Raw genomic sequence first — 27,860 nt, 5'->3', positions numbered from 1 at the left:
ACGAAAATGACAGGAAACAAAAAGTTCCGTTCTTCGAATACTCGCCGTTATTGAAAGTTAGTTTCAATATAGATATTTTTTTAAACGGTTTTGTTTAAGAAATATGGAAGTCGTTCATTAGTGCAATTTTAAATATCAAAAAACAATAATTGAAAACATACAGAGACTATATGAATATTTATTAACCAACTCAGTACCTTATTTCCAAAAACGACTGTTTATTAAAAATTACATATTTCTGTAGTGACCCTGTTTTTCTGTAATGGCCCTGCTTTTTCTGTAATTGTCCTGTTTTTCTGTAATGGTCCTGTATTTCTGTAATGACCCTGTTTTTCTGTAATGGCCCTGTATTAATGCCCAGTTTGTCTGTTTTAAGCCCAGTTAGGGTTTTTAATAAAGTTAATAAAATTAAGTTGTAAAGAGGATAAAACAGTCTCCGGGACAAGTTTGCAATTCCGCTGAGTGCAAAAGTTGTCACCTTAATTTTTGGAGTTAAGTCAAAACAAAGTTGATAACTTGGTTGGTATTGGTTCTCTGATATTTGTCCTAAAATTTTTTGGATCTAGCACCACTGTTGAAAAAGTTATGCCCCTTTTTTCAACAATTTCCTCAGAGGAAAAGTACTTTTCCTCAAGGGAAATCAAATTTCCCTGAAGGAAAAAGATTTTTCCTCAAGGGAAATTGTTTTTTCCTCAAGGGAAAAAGATTTCCCTTAGGGAATTTGCTGCATAATAATTTCCTTTGAGGAAATTCTATTTCCTTAGAGGAAATTTTTTTTCCTTAGAGGAAATTCTTTTTCCTTTGAGGAAATTTGCAGCTTCAAATTTTCCTTGGAGGAAATACTTTTTCCTGTGAGGAAATTTGTAGCTTCAAATTTTCCTTGGAGGAAATACTTTTTCCTGTGAGGAAATTTTTGACAAACACTTTTCCTTGGAGGAAAATTCAAGACAACAAATTTCCTCTAGGGAAATCATTGTTCTTCAAATTTCCTCTAAGGAAATTTCTGAACATCAAATTTCCCTTAAGGAAATGTTTTCCCTTATTTTTACTTGTTAAACATTTCTTCACTACACCATGTATACAAACAGTATGAATATAATTATTACAAGACTGTATAATTGATGCAAATGATATTTAAAACTTTAATAAATGTTTGACTCAACATTTTAATGACATTGAAAATAATACAGTCTGACTGTTTAGATCTAGGTATTGTTTATACTTTTTATATAAATTTAACTTTGATTTATTTTTTTTTTTGGAGCAAATGCTTCTATTTTCTTTGTAATTGTTTCAATGCGATACATTAATAAGCAACCAATTTGAATGTCATACCATTTGTGGTGTTCTAAAGAATTTGTTTATATATTTGCAGATTAAATAATAAAATAAACACTTTTCGTGTTATTTTAAATTAGAATTTCTTCTGTTTCAGCTTGTATACAGTTATTCAATCCACTACGTAAGAATTCAGTGAATACATTATTCCATTCACTAAACAATTCCCTTCAATTCTAAGAGAAATCATTTTTGCAAATTGTTCTTCAATGATCTTCTTCTGTATATTTGATATGAGGGAGCGATGTAAATGAGTGGATAAAACTGGTGTTCCTTTTTTCAACAACAAAATAGTATTTGTTCAGCATTCTCCTTTCTTTTGATTAAGATATGTTGTTGCTTTTATGCAATAGTGTTTTTGTGTATCTATGAGAGAACTCCATTTTGTTTATGGTCATTATCATGTGATAATGTTGAAATTTCCTATTTCTTTTTTAGCAGGAAAGCACACATTCCATTTCAAATTAATCCAATTATGCACTATGTAAATAAATTTCAACTTTAAGTTTCCTCTTCAGTAATGACCTATTGATCATGAAAACCAAGATGTCTGATCACCTATAAATACACAAAATAAACAAATAAAATGTTATAAATGGAGAGAGAAACAGCAATAAATGTTTTTCATGTGTATCTTTCCTTATTAAAATACATTAAGTAAACTTGAACTCGAGAAAAATAAATAACTGCGATGTAGACTAGAAAGTATAAAATGCCAAATAAAGTATTCACGAAAAATTAGTTGATTTACAGAAGTCAAGTCCGTGTTTGCAGGAAATTTACATCATTGGTTGTCTGGTGGAGAGTTGTCTTATTGGCAATCATACCACATCTTATTTTTAAATAACCTTGCCATATTCCTATTGTGCCTGTCCAAAGTTCAGAGCCTGTAGCTTTTGTCAGTTTAGTCTGACACTAAAATTTAGTTGTTGTTGTTGTTGTTGTTTCATACCAGTCATATTTATTTTTTGTAATTTATTTTGTTATAAACTAGGCAATTACCATGATTAGTTTTACAGTTTGGATTGTTTCAATGTTTCATCTTTAGGTCTTTTATAGCTGCCTACTTTGACTATAGTATAGGGTATGGATTTTCTCATTATTGAAGGTCGTAACAGGCCTACAATTGCTTTCTCAAAGCCATGATAGTTTTCATATTTAATATACCACATCTTTTAATTTTTATAGTAATCATGATACTAGTAATCATCTTTCAAGTTCAATAACTTTTATATATTAAAAGGTGCCTTACCATTTAGGTTTAGTTGGCTTCTGCAAATTTTACATTGCCTATCATTTCTGCTGTATATAATTTCTCTGTATCTTCTATAGTTCTTGTCCTATACATAAAAGAGTAAAAGTTGAATGACATCTTGCATCAATATTTTTTTCTGTTTAATGTACATTATGTATATTAATGTGTGTTTAATAAAAATCTAAACCGTGAGTGCTTGATAAGCTTCTTGCCCTTATAGCTGGTCTTTAAGCTTAAAATGAATTTTAATGATCGACTAAAAAACTATGAGCACTGTGCAAATAAGACCCCTGCCCTCCAAAAAAAAAAAAAAACATACACAAACAGTGGTATTTATTGACATAAAACATGTATATAATTTGGCTCCATTTATAGATATATCTCAAGTGACTATAAGTTTAAGGCTGCAATTTTTTTAACAAATACATAAATTTCTAAAAACCTTTCAAAGTTTTTGAAAATGGACAATTTTAAAATAACTTTGCAACAACTAAAGTTCCTTAACTCTGCATCTTATAAAAAATATACATGATAAATAGGGAATGATACTCCAGCTTGCATATTATTCAAAGTTTTAAAGGAACATAACTGAAGAACGGTAAAAGTTTTACTACCAAAATTTGAAATTGATCTGATTAAAATTATGATAAAAAGTATTTTTTTTAAGTTTAATAAAATTTGGTTGAGGAAAACTTAAGTTAGAAGGCCGAAACATTTTTTTCCATTTTTAAAGAACATAACTATAGAATTTAGTAAAAGAGACACTACCAAAATTCAAACTTAATCTGTATTTTGTGATGATAAGCATTGTGTATTGATTTCATAACATTTGGTTGATAACAAGCTTTTGTAAAAGTTTAATTGAATTTGGTTGAGGCAAACTAAAGTACTGTAAGAGAACAAAAAACAACTTTGGGACAGACGGACAAACGATCTGACAAGTGTTAAACATTATGCCCCCTCCACTTTGGGTCATAATAATAACTAGAGGCTCTCAAGAGCCTGTGTCGCTCACCTGTTAATGTGTTTACTGATGTCGGCCATCTTTGTCGGTAGGCGGGGTCATTAGACACTCTTTTTAAAAATAGATACCCTAGTATTATGATTGTGGCCAAGTTTGGTTAAATTTGGCCAAGCAGTTTTAGAAAAGATTTTTATACAAGTTACAAAAATGAGGAAAAGTTGTTTAATATTGACTCTAAAGGGCAATAACTCCTTAGGGGGTCCTCTAACAATTTTGATCATGCTGACTTATTTGTAGATCTTACTTTGTTGAACATTATTGCTGTTTACAAATTATCTCTATCTATAATAGTATTCAAGATAATAACCAAAAACTGCAAAATTTTCTTAAAATAACCAATTTAAGGGCAGCAACCCAACAACAGGTTGTCCGATTCAACTGAAAATTTGTGAGGGGATATATCTTATTCTGATGGACATTAAAATCTTGAAAGATTTGCCCTAAATGTCTTGGTTTCAAAGATATAAAGCAAAAACTGCATTTTACCACTATGTTCTAATTTTAGCCATGTCGGCCATTTTGTTTGGTAGGCTGGGTCATCGGACACATTTTTTAAACTATAAACCACAATGATAATTGTCGCCAAGTTTGATTAAATTTGGCAAAGTAGTTTTAGAGAAGAGGATTTTTAGAAAAGTTACAAAAAATGGTGAAAAGTTGTTAAAAAGTGACTATAAAGGGCAATAACTCCTTAAGGGGTCGACTGGTCTTGTTGACTTATTTGTAGGTATTACTCTGCTGAACATTATTGCTGTTTACAGTTTATCTCTATCTATAATAGTATTCAAGATAATAACCAAAAACTGCAAAATTTCCTTAAAATAACCATTTCAGGGGCAGCAACCCAACAACAGGTTGTCCGATTCGTCAGAAAATTTCAGGCAGATAGATCTTCACCTGATAAACAATTACCCCATGTCAGATTTGCTCTAAATGCTTTGGTTTTTGAGTTATAAGCCAAAAACTGCATTTTACCCCTATGTTCTATTTTTAGCCATGGCGGCCATCTTGGTTGGTTTGACGGGTCACCCCACACATTTTTTAATCTAGATATCCCAAGGATGATTGTGGCCACGTTTGGTAGAATTTGGCCCAGTAGTTTCAGAGGAGAAGATTTTTGTAAAAGTTTACGGACGACGGACGACGGACGACGGACGCCAAGTGATGAGAAAAGCTCACTTGACCTTTCAGGTCAGGTGAGCTAAAAAGGGAGTTTGTCAAGATATAAAAACAATTCACCAAAGTTTCATAAAAATTTGTGAAAGCATTCTTGAGACTATCCTAATCCCAAGTCATGATAGTACAATGACATAAATCAGATTTTTTTTTAAATTAAAAGGAAAATTATCATGTTTATGTTATACAAAAATAATTCACCAAGTTTCATGAAAATTGCTCAAAGCATTATTAATAGTATACGTACTGGAAAAATCTCCCCTTTTATGAATAAAATCCCTAACTTTAAATCAAAAATTTAAAATCCCTAAAAATTAAAAAGGAGCTTAATTAGCATGATTATATCAATAGATAATTCACCAAAGTATTATGAAAATTTTATGATTAATGTATTCTTATTCCAAGACTATCTAAGACATGGTTTGTTTGAATTAAAAAAGTTGGAATAAAGTACCTGCTAGAATTCAGGAGAATTAGACCAAATCAGGCTATCTTCTAGATTATCAGACAATTGACTGTAGAAAAGGAATTTTCTTTTTTCTTATTTAGCTATTTGTTATCTCTTTCCTTAATATATACTGAACTAAGCCATTTTTTCACATATTTTTATTGTTTTTTCTCTCTTGTGACTTGTTATTTAACATAACAAAAAAAAACAAAGGCAATGAAAGAGAAACTGACAATGCCAAGGCAAAACATAAGATGCAGAAAAGAAAAACAAAACAAAACACTAAGCAACACCAACATCACCAAAAAACTAGTGTTGAATTCATGTGCTCAGTCAGTCAGTGAGAGTTCGCAGATCCTGACCTACTATATCTATGCTTAAAAACCTAAAAATCATATAGTTCTAAACAAATTTTGTAAATTTATACTTGATTAAAATGTTGTCATAAATAGCATAGACACCTCTGAGTTTTGAGAACCACATGTATGTGTTAATTGTGCGAGTATAATCATTGATAATCATGCACAAGATTGACTTTTAAAAGCCTATATATTGAAATTTTCTGAAAATATTGCATGCATTTATTAATATGACCAATTTCAAGAAATGCACAAAGATGTGAGATGATTTATATAATTGTAATTTCAGGAATTTACAGTAAAGGCTTTTATCCTCACTGCATTTTGCACTTTTCCTAATCCAGGAGCCAGAAGTTATGGCCTTTGTGACCTTTGTATGATTTTTATTTTAGTTTCTTTTTTTTTATATTGAAGAGTTTAGTATGACGTCCATTATCACTCAACTAGTATACATTTTTGTTTAATGGCAAGCTAAAGCATGCCTCACAGGCACGGATCCAGGGGGGGGGGGTGGGGCTGAGGGTTGGACATGTTGGAACCCCCTTTCTTTATTGGACGATCAATGCATTTGAATGGGGACATGTAGTTGGACCCCCCCCCCCCCAAAAAAAAAAAATTGTCCTGGGTGAGGAACCCCTCCTTTATATGACTAGATCCACCCCAGTCTCAGGTTCCGGGATTTTCTCGTTGCAATGAAGACCCAGCTGTTATCTGCTCTTTGGTCATGTTGTTATCTCTTTGATACATTCCCTATTTCCATTTCCATTTTCTTTTCGGTTCTATTATAAATATTAGAAACGAGTTTGGCGCCTTTACAAAAATATAATTGTCTGTGCTGATAGGGGAGTATGTGTGCATACCAATATTTAAATTTTCTAGGCCTTCTTTTTGAATATTTTGTGCATTTCTTGGTAAAATACTGTCAGACCTCGAGTGCCGTTGTTTTACAAAAACGGTCAAGTAATGTAGGGGAAAGAAACTAACTAAAAAGACCAAAATAAGCCACAACTAATGGGGTCTCATTGGGGGTTTTGTTCACGGATCCCGCTTAGTTACTACTTATTTTTTTAGATTCTCGCATGATGCCATCCCGCTTACACTATGTGAGTGAACAATTCTGCTATTTTTGTAATTTCCCATGTCCCGCTAAACTTCATTTCGCGTTTTCACGGCACAATAATTTGAGGGAGGATATAGGACCTTTATCGGGACTGCGGGATCGGGTGTTTTTAAGCTCTGGATTTCGGGATTGACCCTTTCGGGATACGATAATTCTTTTTTCGAATTTCGGGACCTCTGGATTTCGTGTTTTTAAGCCCGGGATTTCGGGATTTCGTGTTTTTAAGCTCGGGATTTCGGGATCAGTACCCCATCTACCCTCTCTCATAATTTGACTTTCATGTGTCACGTTTACAAAAAATACGCCTCGACAATCCCGAGTCCCGCTCAGACCCCCCTTATAGGTACATAATGAATAGTTAACTATGTAGTCAGTAGTCGGGTCAAATACACATGTATATACTTTTAGACGACCTTAGATTCATTTCACAGCGAAAATACTCATTAATATTGAACATTTTAGATCACTTCACATTTAGATTTTATAACTTTTAAAATTAAGACTATATAGATTTAAGATCATTTAATCGAAAGATTATAATTTGTCAATGCGCAACTGTAACCAGGTACTGCATTTTTTTTTTGCATGCGTCAAGATACAGTTAAAAGTGCCGGGAATAGAAAAGCAAGTTAAACTTCTCATCTGGACTTTTTAATGAGTCTATATACCGGACCTCTTCTCTATTTTGGGATTGAAAAAAATCTAAAGTTAAAAATGCGGTTTTGAGTCTATTTCTTCTTTTTAATTTGGTAACACGTTAAGCCATTAGTGACACTAATATGGTATATTACCAATAATAAGGCCATATATTTCGGTGTGTAGAAATACCGCAAAAGACTTCTTAGTGCACTAAGAAGAAAGTTTTTGCATTAAGGACACTAAAACGATGTTTTAAGATCACAGCGAACATGAATATAAGAGGATATGATTAAATACCTCAAATCTATAAAGTAAGGTATCAATAGATTTTGTAATTTTGAAGTTAAATGACTTTTTAATCAACGCCTGCCACTCGCCACGTGACCAACGGTTTATTGCAGATTCCCGAATCATCATGTTCAATTAACCTAATCCAATAAACAATTGTCTTTTGATCGTTACTTATTGATTAATCAATGGTTGTTAACCTAACGGTTTAGCGTGGTATAAATTCCAGTTTATGAAAGAAAAATAAAAAATAAATTTTGTGTTTTAAAACTTTGCCTTTGTTATATATATTTAGTTTTTAAGGAAATTGCTATGCAAGCTTTTTTTTTATTTAAAGAACCCTATTTTGAGATTAAAATTGAGAAACAAATGCTTTTGATATTTCATTTCCTTACTAACAACACAAGAGTTTACATACTATCATTATGCCTTGAAAGACATTTGAGAGTATGTGGTGTCCATGGGGTTCTTCAAAATCCGATTACAGAAGTAATATATAGAAAAACTCCAAGAGGTAAAATTATTTTACGTTTTAAAAAGAGAATTATAGAATAAATCATAACTGTCTTCTATGAACGATAACTTTAAACTGGTGTCAATGCTTTTTTTTTAACAATTCATCTTTATTTCAACAATTGAAGATGAATATCATTTTATTTTATAATGTAATAAGCACTATGGGCAGGCGCGGATCCAGAGCTTGAAGTGGGGGTTTGGGGGAGGGGTTATGTGAGAAATGTTTAAAACACTAGAGAAGTTTTCATGTTATACCAAACCATATGTTTTTCAAGAAATGGCACACTTTTTGTTCATCCGGCATATGGTTACTCTAAATAAAATTTTAAGTATTAATTTTATAAGTTTAATTATTTGATTACAGATCGTATCTACCCGTTTTGCAATTGTTGTATCACTCTAAGGGAGGCTAATAAAGATATATATAATAAAATATAGAGATAGCAGCAAATGACGATAGCTCATCTGACCAATATAAGGTATTGAAAACGAAAATGATTACTGGTACAATTTATTTGTCAATTCATGATACGTGTTTTTATTTTTGTTCTATTTTCGGAGGTCGTGCTAGACTTTTTACATACTGTAAGACAAACAAAAATGGCCGCTAACCACTAAAATCAAAATGAGATCCTTAAACAATTCATTGTGCTTATTTTCTTGGGATCCCATGTAATACGGTAGTACCTACGGGTTTGGGCCTTGACCGTTTATGCATGCTTCGGCAAAATTTACATGTTGCAAGTGAGAAATCATGTATTGTCACAGAGATATTAAATAATGAGTCAAATTAACAAACTAACCTCTCGCTTGAACCATAATCTTTATCTTTCCTTAAGAAAGAATCTAACTTACACTGCTTTCTTGGTATGATGAAATAACCAACCGGTTACCCAAATAGCGGGTAGGGCTCCCACCTTCTTCGTGGTAAAGTGATGTAGGGATGTTTTTGAACTTCGATTATCAAAGAAATTGTTTATTAAAACTGCAAATAGAATGTCACAATTTTTTTTATTCTAACTGCTAAAAGCCTATGATATTTGTCATCAGACGCAGTACCGCTTTTGACACCTTCCTTTGAAGTGTAACATGTTTATAGAACTTAAATAAACAAAAGGTCAGTTGATTAGTAATCACGTTAAATGATTCTGTTAAATTACTGTTTTATATAGTAATACTTGTTTGAATGTTACGACAGATTGAATGCGACGACATTAGCTTTCGTCGGATACTTTATTACGTCCGGACAACCCATGCTTTGCAAATTTTAGGGGGGGGGGGCGCACGCCCGCCACGCCCCCGCCTAAATCCGCCCCTGTAATGCTCATATACATAATTATTAACGGTTGTTTTACTTCGCTTATTTATAGCATTTAACAAATAACTTCGTATTCTTATTTTCGGCATCAAATAAAAATAATGGAATAAATATATTTTAAAAGACAAGGAAAGTGAATTAAAAAATATATACAACAAAAATAAGCGAAAGGAGATGTGGTACGGCTGTCAATGAAACACCTATCCACAAAAGTTAAAAATGAAGAAGATGTCAGAAATAAGTTGGTCATAATTTATTTACAGTCTAAAACATCGAAGGGACTAAACATCAACCTATACATATTTATACTTGTAATGCATTTGTATATAAACATCGAATCAGAAATATGTTCCTTTCCTAAACATGTTTAAAAACATTGCTGTGATAGTTATCAAAAGTACCAGGATTATAATTTAGTACGCCAGACGCGCGTTTCGTCTACACAAGACTCATCAGTAACGCTCAAATCGAAATATTGATAAATGGCATAGTTCTTAACATTAGAAAAATGAATGAAGTATTGGCAACTGGATGTTAAGCAACCAAATATCAATCCTCACTTTTCCGTGAAGTGTTCACAATTATTTGTCTTTTAAAAATTAAAAGGATGAAAAATTCCCAAACTGAAAAGAGTTGAAAATACGCTATTAATTTAGAAGTAAAAAATATAGCAGACAGAATAAAGACGGCAAAAACAAACAAATGAAGAAAAAAAATAGAGAACAATTTGAAATACCATATACATGTTTAATCAGTATACTAGTAGATCACGGGCCAAGGTTGAGCGAACATGAATTGCTATCGATTATACTAAAGGTGACAATCAACTTTTTGAGGCACGTGTCGAGAAAACATTAGAAAAAATATAATTTAAAATTATGAAAGGAGTAGGTCCGGTAAGGACCGATTTTGGCCTCAAATTTCAGGTTCATCTGACGAAAGATTTTGACCACTTTTGAAACACTTAAGTGTCTATTTTATTTGATTCTATTAGTGTATGTGGAAGATTTTCACTGATTTTGTCATTAAAAGCTCAATTAAATATGAAAAATCCACCAAATATGCCGGAAAATGTCACTTTTCAGATGGTTTTTGCAATTTAGCATGACTTTATGGTGCTTGTACCCGATATATGTGCCATGTATTGTCAAAAACAGCCCATATTTATGTAGCAGAAGCATTCTACTGTCCAAAAAATAACTAAAAGTTTACTTTTAACAATTTTGTAAAACTGCTATATTTTGGGGCCAAAAAGGTGTCTTACCGGACCTTCTCCTTTTACAAAGTCTATTTCTATATGCCATATCCTTTGTGACAGTTGTATCATTCCATCAGGTCCTTAGTGCACATTTTTGTTCTTAGTGCACTAAGGAGGTCCTTTGCGGTGTTTCTACGGACCCCATATATTTGAAGCTGTTCAAAATTCTGTACATTATAGGTACGTGTATCAGATCGGACAATAATTTTCATATATATAAAAAGAATTACTGTATAAGTTATCTAGTATGAAATATGTCCACTGGACCGACCGTGCAAGTGCTATATATATTATATCATGTATATAGCCAGTCAAAAAGATGTGGTATGATTGCCAATGAGACAACTATCCACAAAAGACCAAAATGACACAAACATTAACAACTATAGGTCACACAAGGTCGTTAAAAACTTCCATTTGTTGTTGTCCACTGAAAATAAGCTCATAAAAACACGAATCCCCGTTTACTCAATTCCACCTTTATTTGTTAATATTTCTTTATCTTTTTCTTTTGATTTTATCATATCTTTTTTGTGAAATATTTTGTGTGGTCGAACATGAAATTGCCTCCGATGCTACAAAGAAAATTTGTTTAATGTCATCTGTTGCAATATATGCTAAGTACTACACGTGGACAGGATGTTCCCCAGAAAATAAGTTATACACACCCCGATATAACCCCGAGGGTACACGCTACTGTCGTATGGAAAATTACTGGGTCACCTGTAAGATGGTAATCAGCCATGCAACTAATTAGGTTACTGACCATGTCACTTCAATTTAAAAAGTTTATCGTTAGATATCAAAATGATAAATTCATTTTACTAATAATTAAAAATTTAAGAACTAAAGGATTTATCATTATAATGAAGTGAAATAATTCAACCAAATCGTAAATAGATTATATCAAGGATTTTCTTACACAAATCCTTGATTATATACATATTTTTTTTTATCTATGCCGGAAAGAATTGAAAAACTGTATTTATAATTTTTGATTTGTTTTATAGAAATCTGTGTAGGTCTCATGAAATGGAACTCACGCAACGCATGCCTAATTAAGATTTATAAATTTATTGAAAAATATAACAAAAATTTAGTTTTGATATTAAATTAAAGTTACCTTTCCGCGCTGTAATTTATTTGATATGACATGAATCAAGCAATTTTTGTTGAATTTCACATGCCTTGTTTTCGCCTTGAAGCTCATTATTCAGAGTGTTTCAGACAAGATGATGAAAATAACGTGCAAGATACTTTTTTCGATCATCGTGAAGAGACAATTTTAATTCCCATTCCTCGATGCACTCTACCCCTGATGAATTGTATATTTATAATTCCTCGTGCTTTTAATTAGCCCCCCCCCCCCCCCCTTTCGTGGTTACCGTTATTCCAACAAATACCCGGGCTTGATTTACATGTAAAATCATGGGCGGATCCAGCCATAATAAAGGGGGTTCCAACTACATGTCTTCTTCTTCTTCTTCCAGTAAGCGGCCACCGTCAACTGGTTGACTATTCTGCCACATTTATGGAGTGCGCGCATGTATGAAAAAATTTTAATTTAACAAAAACAAAAACTAGGTGAATTTTATATACAAGTGCAAATAAAAACATGTCAATTTAATTACTGACGGAGCTGAGCCTTGAACGATTCAGGACTCGGGGCAGAGACCTTACAGTTGGGCAAGGTGTTCCACTCTCTTATTGTTCTAGGATAGAATGACTCCTTCCGAACTGTAGTTTTGCATGATGGAATTCTGAATGCTTTTTCGTTGTTATTCCTGGAAGGACGTTCGTTTGGTATCAGTTTATTTGATGTATCAATCTTTACATAGTTGTTATTAAGCTTATACATCATTATCAGTCTGCTCTGTTTTCTTCGTTCTTGTAGTGTAGTCCATTCTAGTTGTTCAAGCATGTCACTAACAGATGAAGTGTTGTGGTATCTGTTAGTAACATACCTTGCTGCCCTCCTTTGGACCATTTCCAATCTATAAATATCATTTTGTTGGTACGGGTCCCATACTGAACTAGCATATTCCAATGTTGGTCTGACGAGGGACACATATGCTTTTTCTTTTATAGACTTGTTGGAGATGTTTAAGTTCCTTTTAAGAAAACTGATGGTATTGTTTGCTTTGGAGCAGATGTTGCTAATGTGTTTACCCCATTTGAGATCTGATGCAATGGTACATCCCAGGTATTTTGCTGCTGTGACATGTTCAAGGTTATGGCCATGTAGTGTGTAACTGTATTTAGCTGGTGTTCGCTTTTTGGAGATGGTGAGAACGTTACATTTATCAGGATGTCTCCATTAAATAAGGGGTGTCTAAGCATACCTAAGTGTCAAAAGAGAGTTTTTCCCGACCTATTCACATATTTTTAAGGTTCCTATATACAAGGTGATAGGACGTTTGGTTCCGTTGGAATAGGTTACCTTTTCACGCTATGCCTTAAAACTTTTCCTGATGCACAGGTAACCTATTCCAACGGAACGTCCTATCACCTTGTATATAGGAACTTGAGAGGATTCCCGAGATTATCATTTATGCAATGCTTGCTCACAAAATGCTAGGGGAGGCCAACCCCGGATTCCATCCCCTTCGACCCGCCACAGAATACAGATATAATTGATAATTGTTATTTAAAAGTCATATACTATAGCCACTATATAGTACTAGAACCGAACACCTGTTTTGGGATATATATACATACACCACATCTTCCTATGTCTACATAGCTGATTTACCGTAAATAACTGCGAGAAAATGAATAATACACAAGTTGATAATTGTCTCTTCTCTGCTAATTTTAATGTGCATGCAATATTCACTCTGATTTACTTGTGAGACCACCGACACTAATAATAATTACCTACAAAATAATAGGTGCTCCTTTACCGGGAAGAATTTTTCGGATCCGATCAATTTATTGGTTCCATTCCCCCCATTCTACACTTCTCCTTAGAAAAAATGCCTTGCAATGCGTCATAATTATCTGGACTACTAACTTACTTCCATATAACTTCGAAAACAGACTAATCTATTTCACTGGATGAGATTGGGCTCACAGATTTTTTAATGGATTGGTAATTTTATTTAAAGCACAAGTTTACAAAGCAAGATTAATCACATTTTTCACCCGGCCTACACATCAAATGGTTGCCTCCTTACTGACTTACACCTACACAAGCTAAACAAACATGTGACAACTCTTCACCAATGACCTGAGTGAAAGGTTGACGGGGGGATCCAGAACTTTTCATTGGGGGGGGGGGGGGGGTTCAGATGGGGGATGCTTGCCTCAGTCATGTTTCTGTGATTCCCTATATAATCAACAAAATTTTTCACACTAAAAGTGGGGCAGGGATTTCTCCTTAATAAGAAATCTCTATTTTCAGCATAAGCTCATATAAATTTGCCTTTTGAAGAACTGAAATAAATATGAGACGGCTAATGATTTTTCAGATGCTTTACATTAAAATACATCCATGTGACATTCACAATTATATATAGATCCAAATTTAAAAAGCTATTTTTTTTCAATATTTAAATAATGTAGGATCAAATCTTGATACACGTATGTAGTTGAAACTGTTAGCTTTAAACATGTTAAACATTAAAAAATGAACACCCAAAGTTTAAACCCCGTTTAAACATAAGAATGATCATGTAGTCTTTATTAATGTATGCTATTGCTATGAAACTAGGTCATTGTAGGTAAACTGTCATCTATTCCCTTAAATCTTTGTTCCCAGTCACCCCAAGTTTGATTTAAATTAGTCAAATATATATCTACTCTATTAGGTCTCTAGTTTGGATAGTTAATAACTTGCAAATTAAAATCATACTCCTCCCAAATTTATTTCTTTAAATATTATGGATGAAATACATGTAGCAAGTAAGGGATGAAATTAAATTGGATGAAATGTGGCATTTTTTTTTTGATAAAGTAGTATGTCTGATGTTGTCAAACTTAATTATAGACCCTTAAGGGGCGGATCCAGTCATTTTAAAAAGGGGTGGGGGTGGGATTCTAACCCAGGACAAAAGGGGAAGGGGGGGTCCAATTACATGTCCCTATTTAAATGCATTGATAATCCGAAAAAAGGGGGGTTCCAATCCCTTGAACCCCTCTCTGGATCTGTGCCTGCCCTTTAAAAATAAAATTATCCTTATTTTGAGTTAAAGCTTATAGATTTTTCTATAATGCTTCTCAGGGGCGGATCCAGCCATTTTAAAAGGGGGTCCCAACCAAGAGCAAAGAGGGGTTCCAACTATATCTCCCATTCAAATGCATTGCTCGGTAAAAGAAAAGGATTCCAACCCTCGAATCTATGGTCAGGTTGTTGTCTCTTTGACACATTCCCTTTTTCCATTCTCAATTTTATCATGTAGTCGTCGTTGTCCCAGGACATTTAGTTTTCGCTTAATTACTTTAGTACAAGTAATAGAAATCTATGAAATTCAAACACAAGGTTTGTGACCAGAGTTTTTGTTCAGAGTTTAGGAATTACATGAATTAGGGGCCAATAGGGGCCAATAGTAAACTTTGTTTGATTTTATAGAAAATTGAATTATTGGAGTTCTTTGATATGCCAAATTATCTAACTGTGTATTTAGATTCCTAGTTTTTTGGTCCTGTTTAAATTGGTCTACCTTAAGGTCCAAAGGGTCCAAAATTTTACTTTGTTTGATTTCAACAAAAATTGATTATATGAGGCTCTTTGATATGCTGAATCTAACCATTCATTAAGATTTTTGATATTTTGGCCCGTTATCAAATTGGTCCACATTGAGTTCTAAAAGGTCCAAAATTTAACTTTATTTGATTTCACCAAAAAATGAATTATTGGGGTTCTTTGATCATGTTGATATGCTGCATCTAACCATGTATTGAGATTTTGAATATTGGACCATTTTAGAGGTTAATTGTCAATTTAAAATTTTTAAGTACTTGGACCGCATTCATTCTGTGTCAGAAACCTATGCTGCATCAACTATTGAATCACAATCCAAATTTAAAATTCAGAGTTTATCGAGCTTGAATGTTGTGTCCATACTTGCCCCAACTGTTCTGGGTTCAACCTGTACGTTTGTATCAAGCTGAGACATGCATAGCATTTTTATTGGTTATTTATATATTAATTTGAAATTTTGACAAGTGAGACACATACAGATTATACTGTTAACAATATTTCAGAGTTTAACGTAGTCAAGCGAAACAAATTTTAGAAGAATAGTTGAATCATGTCTTTGTTATCAAATGAAAAATTAGTACGAACACAAAGAAAAAGTATGGGAATGTTTGTTTTTTAAACTATTGACCAGGGTGAAAGTCTTTGAAAGTCATGACTGGCAAAAAGTTTGTGAAATGAAATAGCACAAATATTCCATTCTTTTTAAATATAACTGAATATAAAGAAAAACACAAACTGATGTTTTATAATAGTTTTTAACATTTTTATGTTTTATAGGACAAGAAATATAGAAAAATAATGAAAAATATAAACAGTTACAATAGAAATGAGCGCAAAACAAGATAAACAGAATACAACAAGGCCTAAATGGTAAGACCACTTCTATATACTTTAAATTCAGATTTTTCAGGGAATGGACAACTTATTGTGATTACAAAAAAAAATCTGCATAAAGATCTATATAGTTACATGATATATATATATATATATATGTTTCTGTTTTTGCGATACTCACCCAGTCACATTATTCGCATTACTAAAAAGTTTCGATAATTTCTGAATTACAGTAATAAAAGAAATTGCCTTTGAATGATGACTCATATAAAAATAAGAAAATGTGGTATGGTAAATGAGTGACTTATCCACCAGAGTTCAATGAAGAGGATGCAAGAAATTAAAGGCCAATCATGGGCCTGCCTTCAATAATGAGAAAACACTTCCTTTATAGGTCATCCATTAAAGATCTCAACATATAAAGATTTAAACAATCCAATTTAGTTCAACATGTTCAAAGTCAATAACAATTAATAAAAAAAAATCATGCCTAATATAAAATATTGTTTGTTTCTCCAATCCTGACCGACCCTGCAAAAATGGCCCTACTCATAAAATTTTATTGTCAAAACTAAGCCAAATATTATTTTATTCATTTCTGATTTTCGGGCTTGCCGGATCATCCGATAATATTCAGGCTTTTGGGAAAAATAAAATTATTTACCTACCTAACTACCCACACCTGGCTTGTCAGAATAGGGATTAGGGAAAAAAACAATATATTGATTTAGGCCTCATGTCTGTGAGCACTCAACCTGACCATAATATAGGACAGTGGTTCAAATATTAACACAACATATGAACATTCTATAACAACTATTGCAAGTGGCTCAACTTTAAATATCACTGCAAGGCACTAAACAACGAATATTAAATCTTGGACACAAAGCACTGAAATAAGAGAACTCATAAGCATGACAAGTAAGAATATCAAATGAAAGTTTCTCAAAATATTCATTAAAACATGATAAAATAAGCTTATTTATATTGCTGTTTTTTTCTCCATTTATAACATTTTTTTTTTATTTTGTGTATTTATAGGTCAGATATCTTGGTTTTTATGATCATCAACAGGTCCTGCAGGTCTATACTGAAGAGGAAACTTAATTGTTAATACTTTTCTACATAATGTGCTAATTGGATTATTAATGTGAAATGAACTCAACTGTGTGTTTTTCTGGAAAAAGAAATAAAAAAATCCTACAAAATTGCTATAAACAAAATGGAGTACTATCAAAGAACACAATTGTGTAAAATGTAACAACCTACATTCATATTAACTGATGGATTATGGAGAAATTAAGAAAAAAAATAGTATCTTTGTCATGTTTGTTGTCGAAATAAACACCTGCTTTATCCATTCATGTACATGGCTCCATCATATCAAATATACAAAGAAGATGTTTGAAGAACATATGTTGCCAAAATTTATTCAACCAATTAAAGGAAGATGTCTTGTGGATTGAATTATTTATGCACTGAACAGTTATGTAGGGGGTCGAATACACAGCAGCTGAAACAGAAGACAAGTTAATTTGACATGAAAAGTGTTTATTTGATTTAATATGCAAATATGAGCACAATATTAATAACATCACAAATGGTATGATATTCATAGCGTTTTGCTTATTATTGTATTGTCTTAAACATGCTAAACAGTCAGCCTTTTGTTTTTGTATGTTTAATACTCACCATGAAAATTTGTATTACAGTATTAAAGTTTTAATTATCTTTTGTATCAATAATTCAGTCTAGGAGAAAATATATTAATACTGTTTGTACTGTTATGAAATTTCCATAGAGGAAAAACATTTCCTTAAGGGAAATTTGATGTTCAGAAATTTCCCTGGAGGAAATTTGAAGATCAATGATTTCCTTAGAGGAAATTTGTTGTCTTGAATTTTCCTCCAAGGAAAAGTGTTTGTCAAAAATTTCCTCACAGGAAAAAGTATTTCCTCCAAGGAAAATTTGAAGCTACAAATTTCCTCACAGGAAAAAGTATTTCCTCCAAGGAAAATTTGAAGCTGCAAATTTCCTCAAAGGAAAAAGAATTTCCTTTAAGGAAAAAGAATTTCCTCTAAGGAAATAGAATTTCCTCAAAGGAAATGATTATGCAGCAAATTCCCTAAGGGAAATCTTTTTCCCTTGAGGAAAAAACAATTTCCCTTGAGGAAAAATCTTTTTCCTTCAGGGAAATTTGATTTCCCTTGAGGAAAAGTACTTTTCCTCTGAGGAAATTGTTGAAAAAAGGGGCATAACTTTTTCAACAGTGGTGCTAGATCCAAAAAATTTTAGGACAAATATCAGGGAACTAATACTAACCAAGTTATCAACTTTATTTTGACTTAACTCCAAAAATTAAGGTGACAACTTTTGCACTCAGCGGAATTGCAAACTTGTCCCGGAGACTGTTATAATACCTTTTTGTATTTTATTTAATATAGTAACCAGCAACCAATATTAAAGAACCATATAAAGGGATCACTGTTCATCATGTTTTTCAACACATAACTTCTTCCAACTTAATATCTTGGATATTTGGTATATTCTAAGCTTTTAATATCATGGTGAAGTACAAATTATTTTTTTCAAACTAAACTGTCATTAAAAGAGTAAGAGAGTACAGAAAGTTGGCAGCAACACATACACTTTTGTTCAGTTGGTTAATAAATGTATTTAGAAATGGGTGTTTTTATAATGGCCCTGTTATATGTCCTCGGTCAGTAATAATGGCCTCGGATGTCTTTAATGGCCCTCGGCGTTGCCTCGGTCCATTACAGACTTTCTCGACCATTATTACAGACCTTGGCCATTTAACAGAGCCATTATAATAACACCCATTCATTAATACTATAGTATTATCCATGCATAGTCAATTAAAAACAATATTTATAATAATTCATTACACATACAATAATTATGAGAAATCCCGTTTGTATGTGAAAGAGATTTATCCTCTTGAACTTAGATCAAATATAACTTATACTATCAACGCACAATGACCTTTCTCGTATATTGGTATCCGCATCACTTACGGGTAGCTTAATGTTAAAATTGTATAAAAAAAAGATAATAGTTTATATATTTCTCATTGTTGACTATCTGTTTTAGACATTGACGTTCGTTTGCATTATTCTTTAGTGTTTAATATTTGTCAACTTGTTCTTTCAGCTACATATTTAATTTAAACGAAAGAAAACTCTATTATCTATAATACTAAAATAACGAGGTCCAATTTGTCAGCCGTCATCGGGTAAAAACGACAAATCAAAGAATTCAACTTTATATATAACTAATATAGGACAATGGTGTAGATTAAAATTACAACACTCCAGACCCTTTTGTGTTCCACATAATTAATATTGCCAATAATTAACAAGTTCCGGGTCGAATCCGATACCGATACTAATAGTATATGCATCTGTTACCTATTACCTTATCTGTACGTTCCGCATCTGACAGGCGCATCACCAAACGGTGTATTTAGAATTTTGCTATATAAACGGGTCATAATCACAGGGTTGACAATACTAAATTCAATCATTGTCAAATTGTTCCCTATTGTAGTATTTCAATCAGTAAGACTTTCTAAGATAACAATACGAATTTTAAAGATCTGGACTTAAAATAAGGCATATACATGTAGGTACAGTTTTCAATTTGTTAGCGGGCATGCCGTAAAACAGCGAATACAAGAATTCAACTTTATTTATAACAAATATAGGACAATCCTGTTGATTAAAACATACTCCATTCCAGGACCTTTGTTTTCCAAATAATTAATATTACCCGTAATTGATAAGTTCCAGGTCGACGGGTTCAAACAGAAAGATTTTGAAAGCAGAGAAAACTGTGTATCTTATAATCGGCATGACTTTATCATATGACAATACCAATACTTAAATAAGGCTTACGCATAGTTATATACTTTAATTCAGTCACGCACCCGCGATATCTAGGGTGTGTTTTAGTACTAATATAAGTATACATCCTCTTCTAAAGTAGTAATGATATGACTGTTTCTGTATGAATTTAAGTGGAGCGCACTGGCCTGCATGTAGAACTCAAAATTTCATTATAAGAACCTCCGTGTAGTATGAGCGTCATGCATTCACCGCCACATTGTAGGCTGCTTTGCCAAAAGTTTGTAACAACACACTCACTAAGAACGACAACACTTTCTCCCTTTTTTGCATTAATAATATACATTAATCACTTTATCCTTTTTCAAAACGCATTTAAAAGTATTCACGGAAAATATTTTGAGTAGTCTTTGGGCACGCAAAAATTATTATACGCAAATCCTGTGTCTTATTCTTCATGTAACAATACATGTTGTTTACCTTCAACTGTACTTTCTGTTTGTCTATTGTTTAAGTTGAGCAACTGTTTAAAGGGGTCAACATGTAGGATTAATTTAGATGTAAAGAAAGATTATTCACAAAACAATATTCACACTTGATGAAAATAAAACTTTGCTAGCATTTTCTTTTTTTTAAAAGTCTTTTTCGACCTACCTGTTAAACAATGCTTTCGGCTTATATCCTTTAATAATAATCTAATTAGAACATAACCTAAGTCATAAACCTTTAATTTATATGTAGCAACAATCCATCAGCACCTGCTGTAGAGTATATATTTCCTCGTTGATACGATAATCCAGAGCTTCAATTCACAAATGACAATGTAAATTGAAATGATGTCCTGTTTTCGTCGATGGTGTTCTACCGAATTATGCTTATCGGGTTTGTACTTATATGGCAACACGACAGATGCCACATATGAAGCTTGAAATAGCAATGGTTTAATCTCAAAAGAGCAACTCTATGACAACGGGTACCACATCTGGAGCAGGGTTTGTTTACCTTTCCGGAGCACATGTGATCAACCCCTCCCAATTGTTGGTGTTTGTTACTCTGTTTTAGTTTTTTCTTTGTTTTGTTTTAGGTATACTGATGTTTGGCTTTTGGTTGTTTTTCGTTTTCTCTTATAAGAAAAAAAATGTTAGTACTTTTCCGTTTTTAAGTGACTAGTCTGCAAATTGTATGTTCAAAAGTTATTTGTTCTTTTTTCCAGTGAGTGGTCTGCGAGTACAAAATTTAAAAGTTCCAAGGGACACAACTGGAGAGGTTTATTTTAAGATAACATGGACTATACCTAATAATGTTGCCTTTATCAACAAATATCAAATTAAAATAACTTTGAATAATGGAAATGCAGAAAATTTTATTGATATTGTTAAGACTGAGAATCAGTATAATATGACCAACAGACAGCCAGGTCATACTTATGTAGTTGAAGTCTTATCGGTGGAGACTTTAAGTCGACCTAGGGCACAGACTACAAGTGTTATATTAATAGCTGGTACAAGTATGTTCAAATAAATCTTTAAAACACATTGATACAGCTAGTATATTTTTAATGTATACCAGAATGGCACTTCCAAGTCTCGGAATATTTTTCATTATATCTGGATATAAATATATGTTAAGCAAGAATGATTGGTTAAGTGAAATTAACATATATTTTTATGCTTCTTGTCATGGAGCATCATATAAAAAATGTCTTTTGTAAGATATTGATGAAAGTACATTCACAAATGTAAGTACATATGAATGACATACTAGTATAAATTCAGAAATGAATGCATGCATTTATTAATTGCGAATTTTTAACAGACATTGATGGTATGTTTTTTTTTAATAAAGCCTCTTCCAGGAAGAGCTACACATAGACATATTCATGATATATTAGAGTGCGAGTTTTTATCAACACATTTCGCACTGAGTTGCATTGTTCGCATTAATTAAAACCTTTCAATAATTTTTTCAAGTAGAAGCGATTTCAAAAATTAGATTTCACGTTCAGATCTTTATCTAAGCAAGTAAATAACGAGAATTCGGAAGTTATCATTATTAAAATCTTAGAATGTAGTGAATGACAATAATATTACTGGGAGCCATATCTAAAGGTTGCACCTTGTAAAAACAACTGTTTTTCAAACCTCGCCTCTGTTTGTGAGATATATAATATTCATAGGTATTTAGTTTTCTTTACGTACTGGTTCCCAGATAAGATCTCTATGTTTCATCTCGTAGAGACATAACTTAGGAATATTACCAGAAAAATTACACATACATATCGGTCAAATTAAAATCTGTGGAAAACCTTAAGTCAAGTTGGGGTAGTACATAATTTTGGTTTTAAGATTAAACTCTCGGTAGTTTGGGGCATTCAAACGTTGAAAATATGCCGCACAGCCCTACATTTTGACAATTGAAAAGTGCATATGAGCTTTCCATTCTAGGATATAATTTTTCTCAAAGCTTCATAGTAAAAGGGGTACAGTTTTAGCTGTAAAGGGAGTTCCTATGGGAAATTGCAATGTTAATATTCACAGATAAAAGTAAAACCTCAAAAATACTGACCTCCAGGGGCAAGGCTTATATAATTGAAAAACGATATGTTCCTTATGAAATACAATTTTATATTTAGGAAAACAAAATACTAGTGCATAAGATGTTGTTTCAGGAGGCTTCTTGCTATTGAAGTGTCGGATATTATAATTAATTAATGAACACTTTGTATTTAACACACCTGATTCACTATTTTAGGACCTGCAGTGCCAAGTGCAATAATTAAAAATGACATTTTGGGACCGTTAATAACTGTTTCCTGGACTGTTGGTGGTATCATACAGCATCTCAGTGGTACTATTAATGGTTCATCAGTGACACCTAAAGCATTCAATATTACAAATATCCCCACATCACAGATCCCATCTCAGTCATTTAATTCAATGACGAATGGTGAGAGATATGTTATAACAGTGAAAGCTTATAGTAATGGATTTACAAGTGCAAAATTTACAGAAACCATCAGGACAACATCAACACGTAATTTACTTATCTATTTAATATCAGTTATATGTGTTTTGATATGAACAGAAATGTACACGCCCATTGAAATAGTGTTACAAAAGTGTAATCAAAGATGTTAACAAACGTTTTTCATAGAGTGAGAATTTTTATATAAAATCATGCCGCCACTACAAAAGTGGGGACTTCATTATTATCACCTTTTCCGTCCGTCTGTTCGTCCGTTCGCCCAACAAATATTTTCGATAAAAGATATAAGAAAATGTAGTACGACTGCGAATGAGACAACGCTCCATCCATGTCACTATTTGTAAAAGTAAACCATTATAGATCAAAGTACGGTGTTCAACCTGGAGACTTTTCTAATGTGTATCTAAACCTTTTACTTGTATGATAGTCATTATATTACCAACGATGTATGAACAAAACAAAAAGACATGATAACAATTGCAAAACATAAAAGTATAGCAGTCAACATTGTGTTATAATATTAATTCCTGTAAAAACAATAAAATATGTCACCAGAGAAAAATTAAAAGGCATATAGATAAAGCACATTTCATTAGCAAAAACAACTGACAATGATACAAACGGTGATCATGATAGCACAATAACTTAATGACGGGATGTAGTACTGCCGAGCAACGTCAAAGTTTATATCATAAATGCTTTTCTGTTCGTTTACCAATTGGAATTAATACTCATTTCAGAACCAAATCCTCCAGTTATTAATACTTGTGATAACCAGGATCTATATGACAATCACATGGATTTAAGATGGAAAAAAACACCAGTACCAAATGGTGATATTTCACATTATATCATATATATGAGTAGTGCAGCAATAAGAACTATTATTACAGATACAAGTACCGAAGTTCAAAGAATTGAAGATTTGTTGCCACGTAAGTTTATTGTTAAATATATAATAAAAGTATAGTACTGGAGTTACCTTCATCAGGAAAGCTTAAAGTAAAATATTTGAGTGACAAGGATTATAAGGACAACAATTGACCTAAAAAAAATCCAAAATCCATTTTAGGCCAACCTTGGCTAAGGGAGTTGCGTAAGAAGCGCTCACTGGACTTTCGGTACTGAATATAGTTAAAATTTTCTGAATTAAAAATGAATTAGTTGAGGGCTGTGTACAGACATGTCTTATACTGCTGCATTCAGATCCTAGTATGTGAATAGACATTATTGTCCACTACAAATGATGGCCAACAGTCCTGCCATGTATGCTGATAGATTTTTCATAGAATATCTCGTGAAGTTTTGAGAACATTCATTATAAATCTATCGGGTTTATGTTTTTATTGTCGTAAGTTGTAGCGATTTGATAAAAAAAAGGAGGCAAGTTTGATTTTCCATGTGTATTATTTTTGTTAACTTGGAAATAAAACACCACGGTAAAAAATGACACTACACTCGAATGCATACAGCATAAATGTATTTGTCTGATAAAGAATTAATAACAAATAAATACGAGTACTACAAACTACAATTCACACAGCGAAAAGCATTTAAAGACTGTTGATAATGTTCATACGTTATTCTAAAATTTAAGGCTTGGGTGGTTTTTGTCATGGTTTAACAGAGCGATGATACAGGAAATTTTAGCCAAGTAACTATGTTTAAGTGATTAATGAACATTGTTACGAATTTGATATTCATAATTAAATATGCCATTTATTGTGATTAATGTATAAAGACAAAAAAGTCGTTATAAATCTATTGTTATGTTATCTAAAAGATATATAATAATAGTATTTTAATTTAGGGCAACACATTTTGGAATATGCAGTGAAATTTATGCATTTTCTAAGCTGCAACAATAAAAAAAAAGATTTTTAGATTTCTTAACTTATTTTCTGTTTTTTTCTCTCTTTCTATTTAATCATGATGTTGTCTTTTAATCGACTAAAGTATCAAAGATTACTGATTAAGTACGTATGATTTTTTTTTTTATTTAATTCTAAGAGCCATAAAAGTTGGACGAAATACCAGAGGGACATTCAAACTCATAAATCGAAAATAAACTGACAACGCCATGGCTAAAAAATGAAAAAGACAAACAATAATACACATGATATAACATAGAAAACTAAAGAATAAACAACAAGAACCCCATAATTCTTTAATCTAAATTAATTTTTGAAATATTTGTTTTTTCACAAATTTCAGAACGACAGTATTGTTTTCAGTTGGAAACTGTCAATGACGCTGTTTCACCTGAAAGTAATAAAAGTCCACGGTCTTTACAGGTTTGCTGTGTCACAAGAGCCTCAGGTAACATATAAAGCTAATTAGAGAAAATGTACTGCTTACATGATCAAAGCTGTGTAAAAAATGTATATGTTGTGTAGATGTAGCTGTCAAGTTGTAAAAAGTTGCCCTTACACTATTTGATATTGTAATTGTTCTGGTGACTATTTTATTCCTTTTTTTCAGCAAAAACAATCATATTTTATCTCTCTTTTCCACATCTACAATAAAAGTAGGTCATTATACTTTAGGTTTGTGTTTAAGTCCGTCCAATAGTGTCACCTTCCGTATGTCCGCTCTGTTTCATGTTAAAGATTTGGTTTAAAATGATTTGTCTCATTCATATGAAACTAAGTACACGAATTCAAAAGGAGATAAATTGATTAATTTTCTACTTCGAGATTGGGCATATGCCAACATTTCATGGTATTCACTGAACATTGAACTGTAGTAAATTAAAAAAAAAGTTTCGTGTAAAATAGTATATCTTTACTGATGAAAATATGTTTATGAATTGAACTGTTGATGTCATATGTTATGTCATTTAGATACATTCTCTTTGTTTTTGTTATTATCAATTGAAATATTGAAAAAAAATTTTTTAAATATTTTGCATTGTATTTAATTTTGAGAAGAATCGACAAAGTGAATGAGAAAGATAATACAGACCATTTCAATTAAGTACAGCAATTTTGGATATTTTTGTTAAGTCATCAACAGTTACATTAATGAATTAAATTCACATTCTGAATCTAAAAAATATACTTCCGACAAAAGCTTTAATTGCATAAGAACATTTTTTCTATTCAAGTTGCTAGATTGCCTCAGAATGTGACTTTGATTGATGTTAAAAGTAGAAGTATAAAACTGTCATGGATGACACCAATTGATATTAAAGGAGTTTTAAATGGATATCGTGTTAGTTTAAGAAAAGAAGGTGAATGCAAAGTGGAAGTTCTTTATCAGTGTACAGATTGTGTAGGAGCAGTAAGTTTGATTTACCATTCCAAATGCATAGGTTTGTCAGCTGTTATTCTTTTATCCTTTTATTTTCTCACCGAAGCCATTTGACCATTTTGAACTAATTATGCCATAAATAAGACTGAAATATAATCTTTTGACAAGTAGTGAAACATGAGAGGAATTGGCGTTGTTTGATAACAATAGCTAACACCTTAAAAAGTATAATAACAAAAATAGCGAACTCAGAGGAAAATCCAATCGGAAAGTCCATAATCACATCATTTTTGCAAATGGCAAAATCAAATGACAAAACACATCAAAAACGAATGGACAAGAACTGTCATATTCCTGACTTGGTACAGGCATTTTCAAATGTTGAAAATGGTGGATTAAACCTGGTTTTAAAGCGCTAAACCTCTCACCTTGATGACAGTCTCTTCAAATTCCGTTATATTTACAATGATGCGTGAACTAAACAGACATAATAAATAGAATAGTCAAAATATGGGTACAGCAGTCATCATTGAGTAACAATTTTTAAAGGAACAATTTAACAGAACACAAAAACATTTATCTACAAATACATTCATTGATTCGCTTGTCTGACGTGAGAAAATTTCATACGTCACATATATTTGTCGTTCAATGTATATACAAACAATTTTTAAACTTCACATGGGCAATGTTAGCATACAGGGTTAAAAAATCAAAAGTATGTAAGAATTAATTTCAGAAATAGACCGAGATTTAAAAGAGTACAAAAGTTATAAAGAATTTATAAGAATCCACAAATAGTTCATTCCACTACGCGTTTGAATAATTTTGTCGTTTGTGGTTTAACGTATTTTCTAATTCATAGTAGAAATATATCATAATGACATATTATAGAACAATATCATACTGACGGGATATTTGAAAGTACAGAGTCACGTTATAAGAACCAAAGAAACACAAGAAGTCGCATATACAAAGAACACCAGCAAAAAATGAAAGATAATACAAACACATTGACGGGATGTTTAAGTACCGAGCCACGTTAAATGGATATCATATAAAACAATCCAACAATAAAAGTTATAACACACTTTTAGGAATTTTTGATCCTCAATGCTCTTCAACTTTGTATTTATTTGGCTTTTTATCTATTTTGATCTGAGCGTCACTGATGAGTCTTATGTAGACGAAACGCGCGTCTGGCGTATAAAATTATAATCCTGGTACTTTTGATAACTATTTACACCACTGGGTCGATGCCACTGCTGGTGGAAGTTTCGTCCCCGAGGGTATCACCAGCCCAGTAGTCGGCACTTCGGTGTTGACATGAAAATCAATTATATGGTCATTTTATAAATTTTCCGTTTACAAAACTTTGAATTTTTCGAAAAACTAAGGATTTTCTTACCCCAGGAGTAGATTACCTTAGCCATATTTGGCACAACTTTTAGGAATTTTTTATCCTCAATGCTCTTCAACTTTGTA

General features: G+C 32.2%; 2 protein-coding genes and 2 long non-coding RNA genes across 5 annotated transcripts in view; 2 read left to right on the top strand and 2 right to left on the bottom strand.

Moving 5' to 3' along the window:
- The window catches only part of LOC139491931 (E3 ubiquitin-protein ligase HACE1-like), a 428,049-nt gene that overhangs the window by 78,562 nt on the left and 321,627 nt on the right, over positions 1 to 27,860 (bottom strand). The gene's annotated exons all lie outside the window — the stretch shown is intronic.
- LOC139491917 (tenascin-like) overlaps positions 1 to 27,860 on the top strand; it is a 75,739-nt gene that overhangs the window by 21,580 nt on the left and 26,299 nt on the right. The window contains exons 11-15 of the mRNA XM_071279847.1: positions 21,352 to 21,645; positions 22,890 to 23,171; positions 23,864 to 24,058; positions 25,338 to 25,442; positions 26,230 to 26,405. Of these exons, the coding sequence (XP_071135948.1) occupies positions 21,352 to 21,645; positions 22,890 to 23,171; positions 23,864 to 24,058; positions 25,338 to 25,442; positions 26,230 to 26,405 (1,052 nt within the window). The remainder of the gene's footprint in view (positions 1 to 21,351; positions 21,646 to 22,889; positions 23,172 to 23,863; positions 24,059 to 25,337; positions 25,443 to 26,229; positions 26,406 to 27,860) is intronic.
- Positions 429 to 6,567, bottom strand: LOC139491914 (uncharacterized). The gene is made up of 3 exons (XR_011656666.1): positions 6,461 to 6,567; positions 2,591 to 2,678; positions 429 to 1,896 (listed from the first exon to the last, which is right to left on the bottom strand). It is a non-coding gene; the product is annotated as an uncharacterized lncRNA (long non-coding RNA).
- On the top strand, positions 5,449 to 18,006 carry LOC139491915 (uncharacterized). Of its 2 annotated transcripts, none has more exons than XR_011656668.1 (3): positions 5,449 to 5,974; positions 16,219 to 16,311; positions 17,317 to 18,006. It is a non-coding gene; the product is annotated as an uncharacterized lncRNA (long non-coding RNA). The 2 variants fall into 2 exon arrangements; XR_011656667.1 differs by lacking the exon at positions 5,449 to 5,974 and adding an exon at positions 13,716 to 13,830.

This window comes from Mytilus edulis, chromosome 10 (genome assembly GCF_963676685.1).
Source record: "Mytilus edulis chromosome 10, xbMytEdul2.2, whole genome shotgun sequence".
Lineage (NCBI taxonomy): Eukaryota > Metazoa > Mollusca > Bivalvia > Mytilida > Mytilidae > Mytilus > Mytilus edulis.
Note: the sequence above shows the minus strand (reverse complement) of the source record. Positions and strands in the feature narration are given on the sequence as shown.